Here is a 23,372-nt window from a genome sequence, read left to right as displayed (position 1 = left end):
TTTCAAAATCTCTGAATTCTGTTGTCAATACGTGAAGCAAAGAAAATCTTCTGGGAAGCCCAGAGATCGTAGCAAGGAGCAAGAGAAATTTTTAATAATCTCCTTTAACGTTGCTATCTTTCTCAGTCCTCTCCTTAGACCAGCTAAACATTTAGAAAACCGTTTAACATTTGCTCCATATGCAAATGTGGAACTACGGTTCAAAGAATTTTCTGGCTAGCATATATTACTAACTTCATGGTGCAGGGTGGGGGCTACATTTTAGTAAGTGCCTAATCAGAAATATCTGGAGCTCAGCACTGGTTTCCTAAGAGCTAACTTTAAGAGATGCATAAAATCGTAATATATATAAACACATACTATACGGGAGCAAAGAGCTTCTCTATGTGTTACTTGTAAAAGGAAACATTTTTGCTTTACTCATTATGAACTTCAAGTGAAAAGCCATTTTTTGAATGCTTTCATTTCATGCATATCGCTTCCAAGCTTTTCTTCCTTCTTACCCTTTACAGCAGATAAACATTCTCCTCTTTCCACAAGCTTACTTGCTCTAAGTTTACTATCTTTTTTTTTTTTAAAGAGGGAAACTACAACACATCATTTCAATTAAACTCAAAATATTTCTCCCACATTTCTTATTCAAAGATCTTTAGGACTAAGTCTCATCCTTCTCACTGAAGATAAAATAATCTCTCACTAAATGTAAACGATGTTTCATGCTTCAATTTCATTTTGAGCCTTAATACCTACTGTGCAAACTTCTGCCACCTAAGTATTCCTTATATACTTTATAGTGGCTTAGTTTTTTCCATAATGTTATATATGGTTTAATGATCATTTCCTCTATCACTAACTTTCTCACATCTCCATTAATGACACATAAATTATTTTTAATTAAAAAAAAAACCACCTCTTCAAAGAAGTATGTTACTTGGAATATGTTACTCTATACTGTTTCTCAAATCCTCAATATAAAAGAATAAATTTTAAATGACTATTTTTTCTTTATTCACTAATTAAGTCAGATTTATGACCGCCCCTCCCCATTCCAGCTACTGTGAATTTTGAATGAAACAACCTCAATTGTAACAGAAGAAACATCTGTTGCTTTTTTTCTTCATCAGGGCTTTCCAAACTGAAAGAAAGCCTTTGCCTGACCTCCTCTCCCTCTCCACCCGCCACCCCCCAACACTAAGTTCCTTCAAACTTTTTTTTAAAGTAAACATATTATTGAAAAGTGTACCGTGTCCATTTAAAATATCATAGTTTATCTAGAAACATTCACTTTACTGAAGTTCATAGAACAAGTAAATGTTACATACACCACAAAACCAGAGATGTGACTGGGGGAATACTCATTGTAACTGAAAAGCAGGCTTCAGGACAACACTTGAAGAGATCAAGCTGTCACACATTCTGGGCTCAGGCAGGACTGCTTACGGCTAAAATTTTCTTCACAGGATCCAGATTCATATAGGATCTTGCACGCTGTATTTTCCTTGCCAATCCAATGCTAACATAATGGCAGTCCCTTCCAAGAGGCAGACACCAAATGGTGCCACCCACACTCTCACACTGTGCCTGGTAATAAACCATAAAGCAGTGGAATGCACCGGCCCCTTTATGAGCAAACAATGCCTTAGCTTCATTAGAATACAGCTGACATTTTCAAAGCACAAATACTTTTAAGAAAAATGAACTAGGAAAAAAGGGAATGAAACAGCTATAAAAGCTGAAATATTTTTCTTAAGTGTCAGGTTTATTCCAAAGATCCTGAGGAAGCGGATTTTACTCTTGACAATTTCAAAGTTTTCATAAATGAGAAAAAAAATTGTATGGTAAGAGGCAAAGCTTATTTTATTAACCACTGGAAAGAAATGAAACTAAAAACTCCCTTCTGAATTGCATTCACAAGTAAGAACCACGAAGTACCTTTAAAAGGATTTGTTTCTTTAATTGCTTCTTTGGTTCTTGAACAGAGAAAATGGAGTTCCAGAATTATTTTTACATTTTAATTGATTTATATAAGTAACTGAGTGATGAACTAAGCTTACTCTACCCCTCCCCCCCGCCCACCCCAACCCCCATACCCTGTAGTTTTCCTGTCTGCAACAAGCAAGGACGTCTTGAAATCGGCGTGCTCCTGGCTATTTATCAATTTAACATTGGTGCTGTTGAAAGAATATAAAATAAACGCTGTAAAAAGGCACCCAGCAATAAGAAACAAAATGATCTCTCTTACCTGGTCTAAAGAAGCATGCCTCTCACTGCAGTACCAACAACACTCTACAGTCTTTGTTACCATTCACTGGAAACTTGAGACTGTGTCAGACATGAGCAATCGAGCTCAGAGACGCTCAATTTAACATACTTCTCAGTAAAACTAAAAAGATGCTCAAGAAAATTGTTTTGTTACTGGCTTTTAAAAGAGGAGTACTGTCTAATGCCACAAAAACACTTAAAAAGAAACAAAGTCATATTAAAGACTTTCAGAAATAGCCTTAAAATAAAAGTGGTGAAACAACAAAATGCCTAACTCGATCCTAACACTTTTCTAAAAATCACTTGAATTTTAACTGGCCAAAAAATAGGATGGAACTTACTCATGAACTCTGCATATTTTGAATTATACATATCAGGGTATTTGCTGGCTCCGAAGCAGTCACAAAGGAGGAGATTTTAGTGCATCTTGAAGGCAGAGCAAAAGCACCATGAGTTGCAGGGGGTAAAAAAGGAGAAACTCTTGAAAAACTGGTCAGCCTTTTCAACCTGTAATAACTGTCCAGCTCCTCTGGGAGGAAAAAAAAAAGTCCTGGTTCTGCCCCCTGAGATAGGAGGCTATGCTTCAATGCCAAAATGAATGACAGGCCCATTTCTGATATCAACAAAGAGCAGCTTAGTGGTGCTTTCACTTTCCCACACAGTTAGAAGTTCTAATTTTTTCAGGTTAGTACCTTTATATCTAGGGTTAAGTACCTTTTACTACTTTCCCAAGAGAGAACCCAATTATGTTGTCCTAGTTTTTTAAATGATTAATTAAAAATACATACCTAATTGCCTTACTGTTTTTTCCTAGGCAGGAAGCTGAACAAAAGATGACCTCTTAAATTCCTTTCCAAATCTAACCTTTGCCATATCAGATTACCATACGACTAATTATTAATATTAATAAGGTGCTCCTGCATCGGGCCATGAGGACACCAAGAGAAACAAAAAGTAGGTAACAAATATAAAAAGGTAAAGGAGATGATAAACTTTTCAACTAGCTAGGTGCAAAATCATTTATTAAAGTACATGTCCCTGATTATACAAATTCAAAACAATAAACACTTCTGATCAACAGACATATGAGCCAAGCACTATTTTGGGCTCTGAGATACAGCAGGGAACACAACAGACAAAAGTCAAATGTAATAAACCCCTGTCTCCAGTGGGTTTGCTTATATCTCAGGTCCCTGAAAGTATAACTCCTGGATGACTAAGGTACCCTTCTTCCTTTGATTAGTTATCACCTAATGTGAAATATTCTCCCTTGAAAGTACAGCTTACTCCAGAGGGCAAGGATCTTCTGCTTGTTTCATTGGTATATCCTCAGTGGCTAAGACAGAGACTGTTAAGACACTCAAATAAACATATACTGAATAAAAAACTCCAACAGAGCTTTTTCTTAGCCAAATTTTTCTTTATAAATGGATTATGTATGTACCACATCTTACACACAGAGATATGTCAAAAAGATTCAGCACAATGTAAATTAAATTGAACTGCAAATACTTATTAGCTTAAAACTGAAAAATACAACCTCAATGGGCCTGTAGCTTTTCAGATTCTAAAATCTGTTTTCAGTAACAGATATGAGGTCACTGTAATATTTGAGTAAAGGGATCAGTTAAAATTCTATACATTAAGGTTTTATAGACCATCATTTTTCAGGGGCATTTTGAATTAAAAAAAAAACAAAACAAAACAAGAAACTTGAAAATTACATGGCACCCAATCAGTTTCGTGTATTAAAATCTAGTATGGATACCTCTGTTTATACACCCACATTTGAAAACAATCTTCCTATCCCTGCTTCTCACTGTTCTTGATTGCCTTACCAGAAACAACACAATACCTCTGACCTACGAGGTCAGCCCGAAGTGATAGCCCATGTTATCCAAGGCCAGGATATTCTGGGGCTAGAAAAGGTCATACCTACTCTGTTACAGTCTTAAAGCAAAACGAAATTAAACTTCCTAGTACTCAGGTACATGGATCCTACTTCTAGGATCCCTAGGACTAGACAGTGATTTACATGTTCAAATATTCTGTCCGGAATAGTTAGTACAATAAATTAACAGTAACCTGAGGTCAGGAAGATGCTGTGGTGACTGAGGTCAAGCAATCAAAACAATAACATGGAGCCAGGGCTTCCCTGGTGGTCCTGGGGTTAAGAATCCACCTTGCAATGCAAGGGACACCGGTTCCATTCCCTTGCCAGGAAGATCCCACACGCAACTAAGAGCAGCTAAGCCTGAGCAGCACAACGACTGAAGCCCGCGTGCACCTAGAGCCCAGGCTCCGTGACAAGAGAGGCCACCGCAATAAAAAGGCCACACGCAGCGAAGAGTAGATCCACTCCCTGCAAGCAGAGAAAGTCCTTGCAAAGCAACGAAGACCCAGCACAGCCAAAAAATAAATAAATAAATCTTAAAAAAAAAAAAAAAAAAAAGATGGAGGCCAAGTCGGATTCCATTGGTCCTGCAGGCGCAACGTTGCTTCTCCCTCCCATTCACCTTTCCTTTGTATCCAGCAACGAGCTAAGCAGCAACTGACCTACCCCCTACTGTCTGCTCCTGAGCTCTGATCTTAAGCCCGCCTCTATTCTTCCACGTGTCTTCTCCTTATCTGCCCTCCTTGCCAGTGCCTTCTTTCAACTCCCAAACTTCCTTCACTCACACTATCCTTTAATCTCCTCCCAAGCCCTTCTAAGAAGGCAGCTTGAGCACTACCTTCTGTACACCTTCATGGGCCTGTGACACACTGTGGGGAAACTCAGGAGTCTTCCCATTTGCAGAATAAAATGCATCCAGTGTAGGTTCTCCCCAACAGTTTCTCCTTAATCTTAGATGGAAAATCAATTTAAGGCAATTCCCTGTCAGGCCAGTGATTAGGGCTTGTCTTGGTCAAGGAACTAAGATCCTGTGAGCCACATAGCATGGGAGAAAGGAACCAGGGAGGAAGAAAGGAAGGAGGGAGGGTGAGAGAAAAGAGGGAGGAAAGGAAAAAAGTGAGAGACGAGGGAAAGAGAGAAGAAAATACACTTACGCATCATTTATTTATAATACTGATTGGACAGATTGATTATCTAGCAAACATTAAAGGACTCAAGGCATTCTCTTCCCCAGGGTTATAAGCTGATTCACTTGGACTAAGCTCTGCTCTGTTTATTGGCAACCTGACCAAAGATTAATCATATTTTACAGGTACACGTATGATTCTACAGGCAGAAATGACACTATGATAGCACAATGGCAGTTTTTACTTGCCCCGTGCCTGCTTATTACAACTCTCTACCAGATCCATATCATGAGGGATATACTTATTCGCGTTTTCAAGTAAAATGTCTAATCTCTCTGATGAGGGCTATGCCTAAAGCAAAGGGTTCCTGCTATGACTTGCAAGGATAAGTGCTGGTTCCTTAAGAACATCACATAGTGACTTGACTTTTGCACCTCTTCTCTCTATTTCTACCCTTTAAATGTAAACATTTTCCAAGCCTCTGCCTTTGATGCTCCTTTATCCAAGGTTTCCATTCCCTCTTTAGAGGACATAACCCATTTCTATGGCTTTATTACCTTTACGTACGTGACTACAAACATGCACACGTCTAATCTTAGTCTCTGCTCTCAACTCTTATTTGTAGTTGCCTATTGGACATTTCTGTCTACATGTCCTGCAAAGTCAATGCAACTTCTGAACTCCACCTCTACCGTCCCAAAGCAGCTCACCTACCTACGTTCCCCATCCTTGTTACAGGCACATGGTAGAAAGTGGTTTTCCATTCTCGCCTCTTCCTTACCATCCAAAGGCCCACACTGTTTCCACACTTTTCTTTTTTATAAAACACACATCACTTCCCCGATTTAAAAACAAAATAAATAAAAACTATATCTTTTGATGACTTCCTGATGGCTAGAGCTACATTGTCAACATTGGTAGCCTTAGCCTCATGTGTGCATGTGAGCTAAGTCGCTTTAGCTGTGTCCAATGATACTGGAGTAGGTTACCATGCCCTCTTCCAGGGGATCTTCTCGACCCAGGGACAAACCCAGATCTCCTGCACTGCAGGCAGATTCTTCACCACTGAGCCACCAGGGAGGCCCCAGCCTTAGCTTTGGATGGCTATTTAAATTTAAACTGACTACAGCTAAATAAAATTAAAAATTCAATTTCCCAGTTGCACTAGACATATGTTAAGTCCTCAACATGTGGATAACAGCTTGCAGACACAGAACATTTCTATCATCACAGAAAGTTCTATTAAATATCTCTGGTCTAGCAATACAATAATAGCAAACGACTTAAGACTGCTGTCTAAATTTTCCTCAATCTAGCCGCAATCTATGACCTTTTCTAAACTTCTACCAAAATCCTTATGCATGCTTTAGTCACAACTGAATTTAATGAAGCCCAAAGAATCAAGGTGAAGGCTTTCCAGGATGAGGGAGGCATTTGCCAGTACCTTGGAGAAGGATCTATGGAAGGGGAAGACACCAAAGGAGTTAGATAGAACAGACGGGGTGGTGTGGGGTGGGGGGCGGCGCAGAAAGAGAGTGTGCTCAGCCATGTCTGACTCTTTGCGACCCCATGAACTATAGCCTGCCAGGATCCTCTGTCCATGGGATTCTCCAAGCAAGAATATTGGAGTGGGTTGCCATGTCCATCTCCAGGGGGTCCTTCCTGACCCAGGGATTGAACCTGAGTCTCTCGTGTCTCCTGCATTGGCAGGCTTCAATACTTCACTGCTGCACCCCCTGGAAAGCCCACAAGTCAGGAAGGACCGAAACTTCAGACCTAAGATTTTAGCCCAAGAGAAAGAATGTGCTGCAGGGGAGAAAACATGAGCATTGGAGTCAGAATATTTCATCGAAATTCAGGTGTTGGTTGAATTACAAGATAAACTCCTCTCAAGCTAGTCTGACCTGAAAAGAAACCCACTGCCTCAACTTGCTCACTGAATGCAAGAAAGAGTAACAGAACCAAACTAGGAGGGTCAAGGAAGCAGAAGGTCTTAGGAACTCTAAGGGTGCCAAGACTGTGTCTGACTGACTCCCTTCTTTTCCCTCTGATTTTCTCTCACGTCAGCAGGATTCTCTTTCACTATAGATCAGCATTCTCCAGCTGGTGGGAAACATGGCTACTGACGTATCACTAGTTCATATCTTACAGATCCATTCACCTTCTCTCAGCCTGAGCCTTAACATACCAGGAAGTCACTCAGTGGCTGAACTGGGGTCAGGTGCTTGTCTTAGCAAAATGTTGTCAAAGCAATGATGTGCTGGGATAATCAACTGTGGCCAGAAGGACATTATCTTGTAAAGTGTAGTAGTTGGGGAGATGAGGAAAAGATCGGCATCTCACAGATGACACTAAAATCTCTAGATGAGTATGCCCCATTTCACCACTTGAATTTTGGTCAGGTGCATACATTATCAGGGCTTCCCCAGAGGCTCAGGGGTAAAGAATCTGCCTGCAGTGCAGGAAATACAGGAGATATAGGTTCCATCCCTGGGTCAGGAAAATCCCCTGGAAAAGGGAATGGCTACCCACTCCAGTATTCCTGCCTGCGAAATCCCATGGACAGAGAAGCCTGGAAGCCTACAGTCCATGGGGTGGCAAAGAGTTGGACATGACTGAAGTGACTGAGCACACACACATGCACACATTATCTGTTCAACTTTTTTTTTGAAGAAAAAAGTCAACATCATTTTAAGTATTAGCTTAGGGCCAAGAATTTCTGGGTTTAAAAAATAAAAAAAGTCAGCATGACAGTAAAAAATTTTTACTCTAAATTAGAGTCTCTTTTAATTAAATTTCAATTAAAAAATAAACTAAATCTGAGACATTTAAATATAAGAGAATACAGAATAGAATGATAGAATATAGACTAGAATGACTTGCCACTAATCTAGTAAAAGGTAAAGTCAAGATTTAGCTCTAGATTTTCTGACTCCAATGACCGTATTCATAAATCTTCAAAGGTTGGGCAGTGCCTGGTGGAAGGTGAGGTTGGGGGCGGGGAGGGTATAAGGCCACACTGTTCACTTCACAATAGATTCTTTTCTAAGCAGCAGAAACTTTAGGTTTCAAACTTCCTTCCCCTTCCAGAAAGTTTAATTTTCTCTCTTCACCGAGTTCATCTTAACGTTTAAGATGAAGAGATCTGTCCTTTCTAACTGCTGCCGAACTAAAAACATCCTCCTTTTCATTTGACTTAATTGTTTTTAAGTGTAGTATCTATGGCTACTATCTCACCTTTTTACAAACTATTAATTATATTTCAATTCTTAAAAAATGCACCAAGTCCTTCCTACATAACAATTACTGAGCTAGGCACTAAGGATATAAAAATGAAAGACACAGTCCTTATCCTCAAAGAAACAAACCAATGTGACTTCCCTCCAGCTGCCCAAAAGAAACTAGAGTAGACAAGGAGCTCTACCTTGATAAATTAATGTATGCTTATGGTCCATAACCTTGCTAATTTGACTTTGCTGATCTCACAAATCTCACCTCGTTAATACCATTAAAACTATGCTCTCTTGGGTTTTTAAAGACTATTTCTTCTCTGTTTCACTTCAACCAGAGGCTGGTTTCTTTATTTTTTCTCATTACTTGTATTCTACATGGCTCAACCATGCCTTTGTTCTTACTATATCTTTGCTTTAGAAAGTGACTGGCCACATAATTTATTGCCCAAACTGGGTTAACCACTGAGCGTTAAAGGGGGAACACTATAAATAATTATACTGGGATATAACTTAAGCAGTTTGGAAAAACTGGATCATATGGATTCCTGCTTAAACACCTTCAATGGCTCCCTTCTCCAGATTTTGATGCAAAGCACACAAAAGTCTATTTAGAACTAATTACCTCTTGTAAGTTAAATGTACACCTTTTTTATGGCCATCTCTCAAATCTACTTCAAAACCTACCTTCACTCAGTCCTCAGAGTACACTGAGACGTTAGTACATCTAGTGTAAAGTTTCATTTGACTTCTTCCTCATCCAATAGAAACTTCATTGCTTGCCCCCAGTCAACAGGACCCAGAAACTATTAAGAAGCCCCATTATCCAGATGAGAAAAGAGAGGTTTACCACATCCTCTGGGGAAGGAAATGGCTACTCACTTCAGTATTCCTGCCTAGAGAATTCAATGGAGAGGAGCCTGGCGGGCCACAGTCCATGGGGTTGCAGAGAGTCAGACATGACTGAGAGACTGTCACTCACACCACATCAAAAACTTGTATAAATGCTACAAAGTGGTAGTACTATGATTCTAAGCCAGTTCTTAACTTCTCAAAGGCCACACATTTAATGACTATGGGTATTAATTACAGATATAAATTCAATGAGTAGATGTAATCAAAAGGCTTACTAAAATCTAGATATCGTTCTTTATGTCATATATTAAGGCCGCATAAACTATTCTAAATGAGAAAAAAAGTAAAATCATTTCAGTCCCCTGCCTATAAATCTTTCATGGTTTCCTCATCAAACAGATTACATTAGGTCCTTAATGATGGGATCCCAAATTGCTTTTCAAGGTCCATTTCCCAGAACTCCAGGGGCATAAATTAGTTACCATTCCCTGAACAGACCATGACCTTACTGTTAAACTCTCAATATTCTTCACCTGGTAAACCGGTACTCCTCCCCACAAACCATAAAATGCTGCCTCTTCCGTTAAGATATTCCCAATGCCCTGAAGGAGATCTGGTCCTATTTTAAGTTTCCACAACTCTGTGGACAGACATTTATTGTAACATCTGTCACATTCCTTTGTAACTTACATGTCTACCACTTCTGATAGCGTGTGAATTCTTCTACGACAGGTTTTTGGCTCTCCAGCCCTCGCGTTCCATCTCTGCACCCTTTCTGTCCAGAAAACTATACTGCACACAGTGTGTACTCAAATAATATCTAGTAAATAAATGAGTGGACAAGTGTCCTTTACTGATCAAACACCTTCAGTAGCTTCCCCTCTGTTAAAAGAATGCCACTGACAGCAGAAGAAATTTCACCTGCTTTGGCCTGAATTCCAGAGTCTTGATTAGATTTCAGGTGAATTTTTATGACTGATAACTTTCCAATACTAATTACCACCAACTGACTGTCTTCTGCACTGGTAAACTACAATTTTCTGTAATGGTTTCCCAAACATGCTAGAGATACTCCTGAAGTCCTGTCCTAAAAACTCATGTAGCAAAGAGGATTCTAGGGAGAGGGCAGAATAGAAAGCAGCAGGAATCTCTGCTCACCTAAGCGAGCTCAGGGGCACAATCTGTCTCGGGCAACTATTCTGAAACTCTGGACTAATGAAGGCTTGTAACTTCCAGGGGAAACCTTGCATGGTAAACTGCAGCTAATTCTGGTCCACTGAGACGGTGCTGCACGCGAAGCTGCCCCTCCCCCATCCCAGCCATGTGGCAGGCAGCTGTGCACGTGTTCCTGGAGCAGCCTGCACACAGCATGTGGGAACCAGGGTGGGCAAAAAGGACCTGGTTTCCAACTACCAGGCATCTGTGTCCTGACTGCGGACTGCTGCTTCTAGCTCACAGAGGTGCAGACAAAGAAGTGGGCGCATCCCTGGTGTGCCTCCCTCAATTGCTCCGATTCCTCCCCCTCTGGCTGAAGTGACTTCCAGGGGATTCAAAGGACTGGTGTCCTTCCATCCCTCCCTCCTTCCTTCGTTTTTTCTCTTTTTACCCTTCCCAGAGCTGGACATTAAAAAACAAGTGCTTCTATGGGGAAAATTAGAAAGTGACCACACACAACCCAGGTAAAGGCTCAGAAAAGATCTGAGAAGACCTTAAGTCTACACCTCAGGCTAATGAACAAAACCAGTAATGAACAACAGCAAACCCGGGGAAGAGTGAAATTCTGATTTCCAGAGTTACTACATTATCAGATCTAAACACCCAGTTTTCAATGAACAATCACAAGACATACAAAGAACAGGAAATTATGGCCACTTCAAGGGAAAAAAAAATCAGCAGAAACTGTCCCTGAAAAAGTCCTAATGGTAGACAGATTAGACAGACTTTAAAACAACTGTCTGAAAGATGCTCAAAGAACTAAAGGAAGATGTAGAGAAAGTCAGGAAAATGATACATGAATAAAATGGAAGTATCAATAGGGAGAGAAAAACCTAAAAAGCCATTGAAAAAAACGCTGGTGCTGAAAAATAAAACAATTAAATGAGGAAAGAATCAGCAAACATGAAGACAAGACAATGGAAATTATCAAGCTTGTGGAACTGAAAGAAAAAAAAAAAAAAAAAAAACATGAAGAAAGATGAACGAGCCTAATGAACCTGTGGGAAACCATGAAGCAGACCAGCACGTTCATTGTCAAATTTCCAGAAGGAGAAGACAGAAAAGGAAAAGTGAGTATTTGAAGAAAGAATGGCTGAAATTTCCCCAAATTTAATAAAAGACATGAATACGAACATCCAAGAAGCTCAACAAACCCCAAATAAAATGAACTCAAAGAGATGCATTATAATTAAACTTCATCTTTCAACAAAGAGAGGATCTTGAAAGCATCAAGTGAAAAGTGGATTGTCACAGACAAATTATACATCTCAAAAGGGGTTAATATCCAGAATACATAAAGAAATCTAAAACTCAACAATAACAAGAGAAACATTCGGATTAAAAAATGGGCAAAGGTCTTTAAAAGATGTTTCTACAAATAGCCACATGAAAATATGGTGCACATAGCTAATCATCAGTCAGTTAGTTCAGTAACTCAGTCGTGTCTGACTCTTTGTGACCACATGAATCGCAGCACACCAGGCCTCCCTGTCCATCACCAACTCCCGGAGTTCACTCAGACTCACGTCCATCGAGTCAGTGATGCCATCTAGCCATCTCATCCTCTGTCGTCCCCTTCTCCTCTTGCCCTCAATCCCTCCCAGCATCATAGTCTTTTCCAATGAGTCAACTCTTCACATGAGGTGGCCAAAGTACTGGAGTTTCAGCTTTAGCATCATTCCTTCCAAAGAAATCCCAGGGCTGATCTCCTTCAGAATGGACTGGTTGGATCTCCTTGCAGTCCAAGGGACTCTCAAGAGTCTTCTCCAACACCACAGTTCAAAAGCATCAATTCTTCGGCGCTCAGCCTTCTTCACAGTCCAACTCTCACATCCATACATGACCACAGGAAACACCATAGCCTTGACTAGATGAACCTTTGTTGGCAAAGTAATGTCTCTGCTTTTCAATATGCAATCTAGGTTGGGCATAATTTTTCTTCCAAGGAGTAAGCGTCTTTTAATTTCATGGCTGCAGTCACCATCTGCAGTGATTTTGGAGCCCAAAAAAATAAAGTCCACTGTTTCCCTATCTATTTCCCATGAAGTGATGGGACCAGATGACATGATCTTCGTTTTCTGAATGCTGAGTTTTAAGCCAACTTTTTCACTCTCCTCTTTGACCTTCATCAAGAGGCTTTTTAGTTCCTCTTCACTTTCTGCCATAAGGGTGGTATAATCTGCATATCTGAGGTTATTGATATTTCTCCCGGCAATCTTGATTCCAGCTCGAGCTTCTTCCAGTCCAGCATTTCTCATGATGTACTCTGCATAGAAGTTAAATAAGCAGGGTGACAGTATACAGCCTTGACGAACTCCTTTTCCTATTTGGAACCAGTCTGTTGTTCCATGTCCAGTTCTAACTGTTGCTTCCTGACCTGCATACAAATTTCTCAAGAGGCAGGTCAGGTGGTCTGGTATTCCCATCTCTTTCAGAATTTTCCACAGTTTATTGTGATCCACACAGTCAAAGGCTTTGGCATAGTCAATAAAGCAGAAACAGATGTTTTTCTGGAACTCTCTTGCTTTTTCGATGATCCAGCGGATGTTGGCAATTTGATCTCTGGTTCCTCTGCCTTTTCTAAAACAGCTTGAACATCTGGACGTTCACGGTTCACATATTGCTGAAGCCTGGCTTGGAGAATTTTGAGCATTACTTTACTAGCATGTGAGATGAGTGCAATTGTGCGGTAGTTTGAGCATTCTTTGGCATTGCCTTTCTTTGGGATTGGGATGAAAACTGACCTTTTCTAGTCCTGTGGCCACTGCTGAGTTTTCCAAATTTGCTGGCATGGTATGGTATGGACCTAACAGAAGCAGAAGATATTAATAAGAGGTGGCAAGAATACACAGAAGAACTGTACAAAAAAGATGTTCACGACCCAGATAATCACGATGGTGTGATCACTCACCTAGAGCCAGACATCTTGGAATGTGAAGTCAAGTGGGCCTTAGAAAGCATCACTACGAACAAAGCTAGTGGAGGTGATAGAATTCCAGTTGAGTTATTTCAAATCCTGAAAGATGATGCTGTGAAAGTGCTGCACTCAATATGCCAGCAAATTTGGAAAACTCAGCAGTGGCCACAGGACTGCAAAAGGTCAGTTTTCATTCCAATCCCAAAGAAAGGCAATTGGAAATACAAATCAAAATTACAATGAGGTAAGATCTCACACTCATTAGGATGGGTCACTATCAAAACACCTCGGAAAACAAGTGTTGGTGAAGACATAAAGCAACAGGAACGCTTGTGTACTATTGGTGGGAAAGTAAAATGGTGCAGCTGATATGGAAATCAGAATGTTGACTGTCCAAAATATGAAAAATAGAATTATCATGATTCTGCTGGGTCAATTCAATTGATAGACATTTAATTAATAGTAGGCTCTTAAAGAGATATATGTACTCTTATGCTCATGGCAGCATTACCGCCATAGTTAAAAAATGAAAGCATCCCATTTGCCTATTGACAGATGAATGATAAGCAAAATGTAATATATACATACAATGGAATAGTATTCAGCCTTAAAAAGGAAGAAAATTCTGCCATATGCTATACCATGGATCAACCATGAGGATACCAAGTGCAATAAGCCAGTCGCAAAAAGACAGATACTGTATGATTCAACTTATATAGGTACTTAAAAGTAATCAATACCATAGAAACAGGAAACAAATGCTGGCTACCAGGGACTTGAGAGTCCTTTGGACAGCAAGGAGATCCAACCAGTCCATCCTAGACGAAATCAGTCCTGAATATTCACTGGAAGGACTGATGCTGAAGCTGAAGCCCCAATATTTTGGTCACCTGATGTGAAGAACTGACTCATTGGAAAAGACCCTGATGCTGGGAAAGACTGAAGGCAGGACGAGAAGGGGACAACAGAGGATGACATGGTTGGATGGCATCACCAACTCAATGCACATGAGTCTGAGTAAGCTCCGGGAGTTGGTGATGGACAGGGAATCCTGGCATGCTGCAGTCCATGGGGTCATGAAGAGTCGGACACAACTGAGCAAGTGAACTGAACTGAACTGAACCAGGGCCTAGGGAGAAGAAATTGGGAGGTATTATTTAAAAGGTATAGAGATTCAATTTTACATGATGAAAAAGAGTTATGGGGATGCATGGAATGATGGTTGCACATTATGAATATATTTGGTACCACTGAACTGCATACTTAAAAATGGTTAAGACAGTGGATATTATGTGACATGTATTTTACTACAATTTTTATAATTGGAAAAAAAAACACATGTACAAGTGGGAACAAAGGATATATGGGAATTTTCTGTGAACCTAAAACTTTGCTAAATATATATATATATAAAATACATTTGAATCAGTTCTAATGAGGTGGATGAAACTGGAGCCTATTATACAGAGTGAAGTAAGCCAGAAAGAAAAACACCAATACAGTATACTAATGCATATATATGGAATTTAGAAAGATGGTAACAATAACCCTGTATGCGAGACAGCAAAAGAGACACAGATGTATAGAACAGTCTTATGGACTCTGTGGGAGAGGGGGGGGGCGATGATTTGGGAGAATGGCATTGAAACATGTATAACATCATATGTGAAACGAATCGCCAGTCTGGGTTTGATTCATGAGACAGGATACTCGGGGCTGGTGCACTGGAATGACCCAGAGGGATGATACAGGGAGGGAAGTGGGAGGTGGGGTTCAGGATGGGGAACACGTATACACCCGTGGCGGATTCATGTCAATGTATGGCAAAACCAATACAATATTGTAAAGTAAAAAAAAAAAAAGTATACAAGAGTCTTGTCCAAAATGTCTTTCCCTCTTCTTTAACCTCTTCAAAGTCTATCCACTCCTGAGCAGCCAGCATTACTTCCACCTCTACTCTAAGAGCTTTTCTCACCTCTAACTTGACTTCTCTCCTCTAAATTGCTACATGCATGCTGTGCATGCTAAGTCGCTTCAGTCACGTTCAACTCTTTGTGACCCTGTGGACTGCAGCCTGCCAGGATCTTCTATCCAAAAGATTCTCCAGGCAAGAATACCGGAGTGGATTGCCATGCCCTCCTCCAGGGGATCTTCTTGACCCAGGGATCGAACAGGCATCTCTTACATGTTCTGTGTTGTCAGGCGGGTCTTTTACCACTAGAGCCACCTGGGAAGCCCAAATCCCTACATAAAATACATTAAACTATCAAGACGAATATAGATAAGATGAATTAAACATGTGTTATAAGAATAACATCCATATAATCTAAGTTAAACTCAATTAAAGTACATGACAAATTCTTAAAGAGCTGTTTACAGCTGTAAAAATGAAGTTTCTTCATTCAACCTACACATGTTTACTGTTTAAAATGTGCCAGCCATAAGAAGAGGAGCTAAAAATATACTGGTGAAGGGAAAAACAATCCCCAGCCTCAGGAAGTCACAGTCCAACGGAGGAAACAAGCAAACACATAGGAAAATATCAACTGTACTCACTTTTATGAAAGAAGCTAGTGGGCATTAGAGATCTAGGAAGGGGCATGACAGGCATGCTCTTTCAGATAAAACAGGTGGTCAGGAAGACTTCTCTGAGGCGAGAGCTATTTAGCTGCCACCTGGAAGATGGGGAGGTGTCAACCACAGTAAAAGCAGGCAGAAGAGAATTTTACGTAGAAGAATACAATTGTGAAAAGGTTCATATAATACCCATAACTATAAGTAAAGCCAGTAAACTGGGCTTCCCAGGTAGCTCAGTGGTAAAGAATCCACCTGCCAGTGCAGGAGACAAGAGTTCGATCCCTGGTCCGGGAAGATCCCATGTGCGGCAGAGCAACTAAGCCTGAGCACCACAACTACTGAGTCTGGGCTCTAGAACCCAGGAACTGTGACTACTGAGCCCACACGCTGCAACTTCTGAAGCCGTGTGCCCTGGAGCCCGTGTCCCGCCAACAAGAGAAGCCACCGCCACAAGAAATCCACAGACATCAACTAGAGAGTAGCCCACACTCACTACAACTAAAGAAAAGGAAGGAAGGCAGGAAGGAAGACCCAGCACAGCTGAAAATAAACAAATAATTTTCTTAAAAAATCAGCTTTTTAAAAAAAGTAAGCCAATAAACTGAAACTGAGGAAGACAAGTAAAATACACATAAGGGAGTGTTTGGGGGGAAGTTTACTAACTTTGGTTATTTACACAAAACAGTAGAAGGAACCTACTTCTTATTTTCTTACTTGGGGCTAAAGCAAAGAATATGGAGAAAAAAATAGAGCCATGTGGAATCCAAAAATCAAAACAGAGAAACACAATGAAATGAACACACACTCATAGATGTAGAGAACAAATAGGTGGTTGCCACAAAGGAGAGGGGATGAAATAGGTGGAAGAGATTAGGAGTTACAAAACCTCTGGTTGTAACATAAATAAACCACAGGGATGTAACAGACAGCACAAGGTATGTGGTCACTAATATTGCAGTAACTTTGTATGGGGACAGGTGGTGACTAGACTTATCATGGTGATAATTTCTTAGTATACGTAAATGTCAGATCACTATGTAGCATGCTGCTGCTGCTGCTAAGTCGCTTCAGTCGTGTCTGACTCTGTGCAATCCCACACATGAAAGCCAACCAGGCTCCCCTGTCTCTGGGATTCTCCAGGCAAGAGTACTGGAGTGGGGTGCCACCTGAAACTAAAATACTACTGTATTAACAACTATACTTCACTTAAAAAGCTCTTACTTTAGTCACTTACTATCCATAGGACTTAGGCATCTCATTGGACATTTTCAAGTCCCTGTTTCCTCATCTATAAAATAATACAACCATCATTAAATGTTCTTTACTCTCATGTATACTAAAAAAAAAAATCAGGATCATGAATGCCATTCTGACCAGACGACTGAAACGCAACAAGAAGGTTATCAGAGCTCGATAAATATTCTCTAAAGACAATCGTGAATGCATAATATTCCACTGAGTGCATGCGTCATACTTTGTTTCCTTATAAATGGATATTTACACAGTCTCTTCATTTTTGCCATAATTAACTCATGAAAGAATTACCTCTACACTCAAGTCTCTTATACTCTTTTCTAGTGACAAAATGTCCGAAGGGTTTGCACTCGGTCAAGGAAACCCATTCAAGAGGTTTGATAGTTATTATTACCATGGAGTCGCAAAGAGTCGGACACAACTGAGCAACTGAACATCATTACCAGTTTGCTCCCCAGAGTGCCTGTGGTAATTCACACTCCTAGATAAAAAAATAAGAATAAACAGAATAAATAAGAATAAAACAGAATAAATAAATAAGAATAAAAAGTGGATATGAAATGAAGATACCAACTTTTCTTACCTTTGCCAACACAGGTCATAATTCTAGAAAGTCTTTGTTAATTTGATAGAGGAAGATTTTGTTTTTAAGCTTTTTACATGATGCTTTTTACATGGTTTTTCTAGTAGTCGTGTACGGATGTGAGAGTTGGACCATAAAGAAGGCTGAGTGCTGAAGAATTGATGCTTTTGAACTGTTGTGCTCGAGAAGGCTCAAGAGCCCCTTGGACAGAAAGGAGATCAAACCAGTTAATCCTAAAGGAAATCAACCCTAAATATTCTTGGAAGGACTGATGCTGAAGCTGAAGCTCCAATACTTTGGCTGCCTGATGCGAAGAGCTGACTCACAGGAAAGGACCCTGATGCTGGGGAAAACTGAGGACGGGAGAAGAAAGGGACGACAGAGGATGAGATGGTTGGATGGCATCACCAACTCAATGAACATGAGTTTGAGCAAACTCAGGGAGACAGTGAAGGACAGGGAAGCCTGATGTGCTGCAGTCCGTGGAGTTACAAAGAGTTGGACATGACTGGGTGACTGAACAACAATGGTGTTTACTCTCCTCTTGTCTGTGGCTATTTCTCAGATCTGCCCTGTTTCCGAAGACCTTGACAGTTTTGAGAAGTACTGGTCAGGCATTTTGTATAAAGCCACACAGTCTGGATTTTGCTGGTTTTTTTTTTCCTCTCATTGTTAGATTCGGGTTATGGGTTATTGGGAAGATCTCGTTACATCATATCAAGGGCATACGCTATCAAAATAATCTATGACTATTAATGCTAATTTTGAGGATCGCCTGGGCGAACTGCTGTTGTAGGTTTCCCCACTGTCAAGTTACTGCCCCACCTCCACCACATATTCACAGGAGTTACTGTCTGGAAGCACTGCAAGAAATGGAGCAGTTGGAGGGTTTACGCTCTACCTCCTCGAGCAGGAAGTAAACTCCATCATCTTTTGGAATTCTGTATAGGAGACTTGTCTCTTTTCCCCTACTTATTTATTCAGTCACTTACTTATATGAATACCTATTTGTTTATTGTTAATTTTTAACTTCAGGTTAAAATCCAACATTGCGTTATTTATTTTGATGCTCCAATTGCTCCAGTTTTGGCCACTGGCATCTTTTTCAGGTTGGCTCCTGTGTTGGTTTGGCATGCTCCAATTTTTTTCTTTTTTTTAAAATATTTCCTTACTTTCTGGTCCCATGAGACACTCCAGGTTCATTTTGTATATTTCCTGCCCAAACACAGACTAGCTATTTTTCCATGGAGCCCCTGAATGTTTTTACTGGAGAACAGTATTAGAAACCAAGATCTAGGTGGTGAGAGACATTACTAGCTTTTTAAAACTCTAGCAATATTTGATGGAAATTGCAATACATAATTTTTATTTGCTTTGGAAGAACTGTCAACTTTAAAATACTTATTTTTTCAAGACTTGTCTTATACTAAGTTGTTTCTTAGTACACAATAAAACAATTGCTTTTCCTTTATATCACAGAAATGATAATACTTTAAATATCACTGGTATTTTCTCCACCTGCTAATGCAAAATTTCCAGACACTTCAAAGTCTCCAACAGCTCACAGAATTTCTGTGAGCCTTGACAGGAAATACCTTCAGCCTTGGCTGTACATTATAATCAACTGGGAAACCTAAAAATCTCATGTCCAAAACACATTTCAACCCAACTCCATCAAAACCTCTGAGGGTTGGAAGTTTTATTCTAAAGGTCTCAGGTGACTGCAGTTTGTATTTAGCTAGAGAAACACCAACGCAGTCTTTCGCATGGCCTCACTGAGAGTTCACTGCCACTGAGAGTATTGCTGAGTAATGCCGCCTGCACCAGGCACAGATCACCTCCCTACTCCTCTGCAGAAATACGGTTTGTCCATAAAATGCCAGAGCTTCAGGTTTGGCCTTTTTCGAAACAAGGAAGAATATTCTGCTCCCTTGCTAGATTACCTCATAAGAAATATACATAAGCAGCACTGCTTGTGACTTAACAAGATGATTTGTTAAATTTTATTTTTAAGGATAATTTTTGTTGTTTTCATAAAAACTTATACCCACCCTATTCTCATAGGATTCACACATGACTTCAGAGGTCTGGCCATAAGATAAAACTCAGTAATTCCCATCATGCAATATTCAGAATCATTTCCCCTTTCCAAAGACCAAGATTTTTCTTAAAGGTTCAACCTCTTTTTTCCTCTGAGGCACACTGAACATAATCATGGCAACATCAGAAGCCAAACCCAGCTCAACTCCAGACTGACTCACTAAATCCCACAAATGCCATAACAGAAGTAGAAGCATGCCCATTTCCATGTATAAATACTACTTATTTCAAGCTCTACTGTTCTATACAAAGTGTCAGGCATTACATTAAAATTGTAAAATATACACAAAAGGGGAAAAAAAAACCCTACTGAAAGAAATAAAGCAGCCAAGAAACACAGGCTCATACATGACCTGGATGTTGAAAATATCAGAAAGGGACTTTAAAATAACTATATCCACTTTCTCTTTACTAGACTGGAAGAAATTTTTTCCCTAAGTTTAATCACTTGAAAAGATAATTGAGAATCTAAACTAGAACACTAATAATGTATTATACAGCTTATAACATTTAAAATTAAATGCATGTTATTAATAGCACAAAAGAGGAGAAAGAAAATGGAAGTATGCAAAATATGACATAAATTCTTTGAAAGCAGACTGTAATAACTTAAAGATGTACACTATAAACCCAAGGGCAAACCACATTAACAAACTGAAGAACAAAAGTCATATGATCATCTCAACAGATGTAGAAGAAACTTCTGACAAAACTCAACAGCCATTCATGATTTAAAAAAACTCTCATCAAAGTGGGTCTGGAGGGACATATCTCAACATAAAAAAGGCCATTTATGACAAAATCACAGTTGAAATTATACTCATAGGTGAAAAGCTGAAAGTTTTTCCTGTAAGATTAAGAACAAGACAAGGATACCCACTCTCATAATTTTTATTTAACAGAGTATTGGAAGTCCTAGTCAGGGTAATCAGACAAAAATAAATAAATAAATAAAAGGAAGCTAATTAGAAAGGAAGAAGTAAAACTGTCACTGTTTGCAGATGTCATGACACTATATATAGAAAATTCTAGAATCCAATTAAACCTGAACTCATCAATGAATCTGGTAAAGTGGCAGGATACAAAATTAATCTACAGAAAGATTTCTGTAGATTGCATTTGTATACACTAACAGCACACTATCAGAAGGAGAAATTAAGGGGAAAAAAATCACACTTACCACTGCATCGAAGAGAATAAAATACCTTGGAATAAACTTAACTTAGAAGGTAAAAGACCTATATTTGGGAAACTGTACGACAGTGTAAGATAACAGACAGATATGCTTATTCATGGACTGGAAGAATTAATACTGTCTAAATAAACATACTACCCAAGGCAACCTATATATTCAATGCAATCCCACCCCATTAAAACAGTCATGGCATTTTACACAAAACTATAACAGTCCTAAAAGATTCTCAATAACTGAAGCAATTTTGAAAAAGAAGAACAGAGCTGGTCATCATGCTCCCTGACTTTAGACAATACTACAAAGCTACAGTAAGCAAAAGAGTATGTAACTGACACAAAAACAGATACACAGATCAACAGAACAGAGAGCCCAGAAATAAACTCGTACTTATGGTCAATTTATTTGCAACAAAGGAGGCAAGAGTATACAAGGGGGAAAGTCAATCTCTTCAGTAAGTTGTGTGGGGAAAACTGGACAGCTACATAGAAAAGAAGGAAATTAGAACATTTCCTTACACTGTATACAAATATAAGACCTGAAACCATGAAACTCCTAGAAGAAAACATAGAACACTATGTCATAAATTGTAGTAGTATATTTTGGATATGTCTCCTAAGTAAAGGAAACAAAAGCAAAATAAACAAATGAGACCTAATCAAACTTAAAAACTTTTGGAGAGCAAAGGAAACCAACAACAAATAAAAAGACAATCTACTGAATGGAAGAAAATATTTGCTAATTATATGACCAATAGGAGTTAATATCCAAAATATATAAGCATCTCATACAATGCAGTATCTAAAAAGCAAAAAGCCCAATCAAAAAATGGGTAGAAGACCTACACAGATATTTTCCCCAAGAGACATACAAATGGCCAACAGGCATATGAAAAGATTCTCAACAATGCTAATCATCAGAGAAATGCACTCAGAAGTCACAAGAAAGTATCACCTCATACCTATCAGAATGGCTATTATCAGAGAGACCACAGATAACAAACGTTGATGGGGATATGGGAAAAAAAAAAAAAAAGGAACTCTCATGCACTGTTGGTGGGAATGTAAACTGTCACAGCCACAATGGAAAATAGTATGAAGGTTCCTCAAAACACTAAAAATAGAACTACAATATGATCCAGCAATTCTGCTCCTAGGTACATATTCATAGAAAATAAAAACAGCATTTGAAAAAATACACGCAGCCCAATATTCATAGCATTATTTACCATAGGAAAGGAAACAGAAGCAACCTAAGTGTCCATCAACAGATGAATGGATAAAGAAGAAGTGACACGCACACACATACACACATACATTGAAACACCACTCAATTATAGAAAAGGATATAATTTTGCTATTTGCAGCAACATGGGTGGATCACTTTCTACCAAATATTTACAGTAAAATTAACACTATACAAGCTCTTCTAGAAAACAGAATAGTAGAAAACAATTTCCAATTCATTTGCTAAGGCCAGCACAACCCTGGTATCAAAACTGTTAACAAAGAAATACTAAGAAGATTCCCAATCAATATCCTTCATGAACATGGTCTCCAAAAACCTTAACAAGCCTTAGAAAGGAATGAAATTCAGACACATGCTCTGACATTGATGAACTCTGACAACAATGTGCCAAGTACAAAAAGATAGATACAAAAGGACAAACAATCTAAGTTTCTAATTATATAAGGTATCTAAAATCATCAAATTCAGAGACAGAAATTAGAACAATAGTTACCAGTAGCTAGAGGAAGGTTTTAAACAGGGAATTATTATTTCATATGTATGGGCTCAATAAAGGACAGAAATGGTATGGACCTAACAGAAGCAGAAGATATTAAGAAGAGGTGGCAAGAATACATAGAAGAACTGTACAAAAAAGATCTTCACGACCTAGATAATCACGATGGTGTTTATCACACTCACCTAGAGCCAGACATGCTGGAATATGAAGTTAAGTGGGCCTTAGGAAGGGTCACTATAAACAAAGCTAGTGGAGATGATGGAATTCCAGTTGAGCTATTTCAAATCCTAAAAGATGATGCTGGGAAAGTGCTGCATTCAATATGTCAGCAAATTTGGAAAACTCAGCAGTGGCCACACGCTAGTAAAGTGATGTTCAAAATTCTCCAAGCCAGGCTTCAGCAATACGTGAACCATGAA

The 23,372-nt window shown here is 39.3% G+C and overlaps 1 protein-coding gene across 7 annotated transcripts in view; it reads right to left on the bottom strand.

Moving 5' to 3' along the window:
• TFDP2 (transcription factor Dp-2) overlaps positions 1 to 23,372 on the bottom strand; it is a 205,013-nt gene that overhangs the window by 73,575 nt on the left and 108,066 nt on the right. For 3 of the 7 annotated variants that reach the window (XM_027544485.1, XM_027544493.1, XM_027544501.1), the window contains exon 1: positions 2,243 to 2,344. The exons of 3 other annotated variants lie outside the window; for them this stretch is intronic. Coding sequence is in view for 1 of the 4 variants with exons in the window: in XM_027544476.1 (XP_027400277.1) it covers positions 2,604 to 2,634 (31 nt within the window). In the remaining 3 variants the exon portion in view is untranslated. Of the gene's footprint in view, positions 1 to 2,242; positions 2,345 to 2,603; positions 2,732 to 23,372 lie in introns of those variants that run through there. One more of the 7 variants, XM_027544476.1, reaches the window with a different exon arrangement.

Source organism: Bos indicus x Bos taurus, chromosome 1 (genome assembly GCF_003369695.1).
Source record: "Bos indicus x Bos taurus breed Angus x Brahman F1 hybrid chromosome 1, Bos_hybrid_MaternalHap_v2.0, whole genome shotgun sequence".
NCBI lineage: Eukaryota > Metazoa > Chordata > Mammalia > Artiodactyla > Bovidae > Bos > Bos indicus x Bos taurus.
The sequence above is the reverse complement of the archived record's forward strand: the minus strand, read 5'-3'. Positions and strand labels throughout refer to the sequence as shown.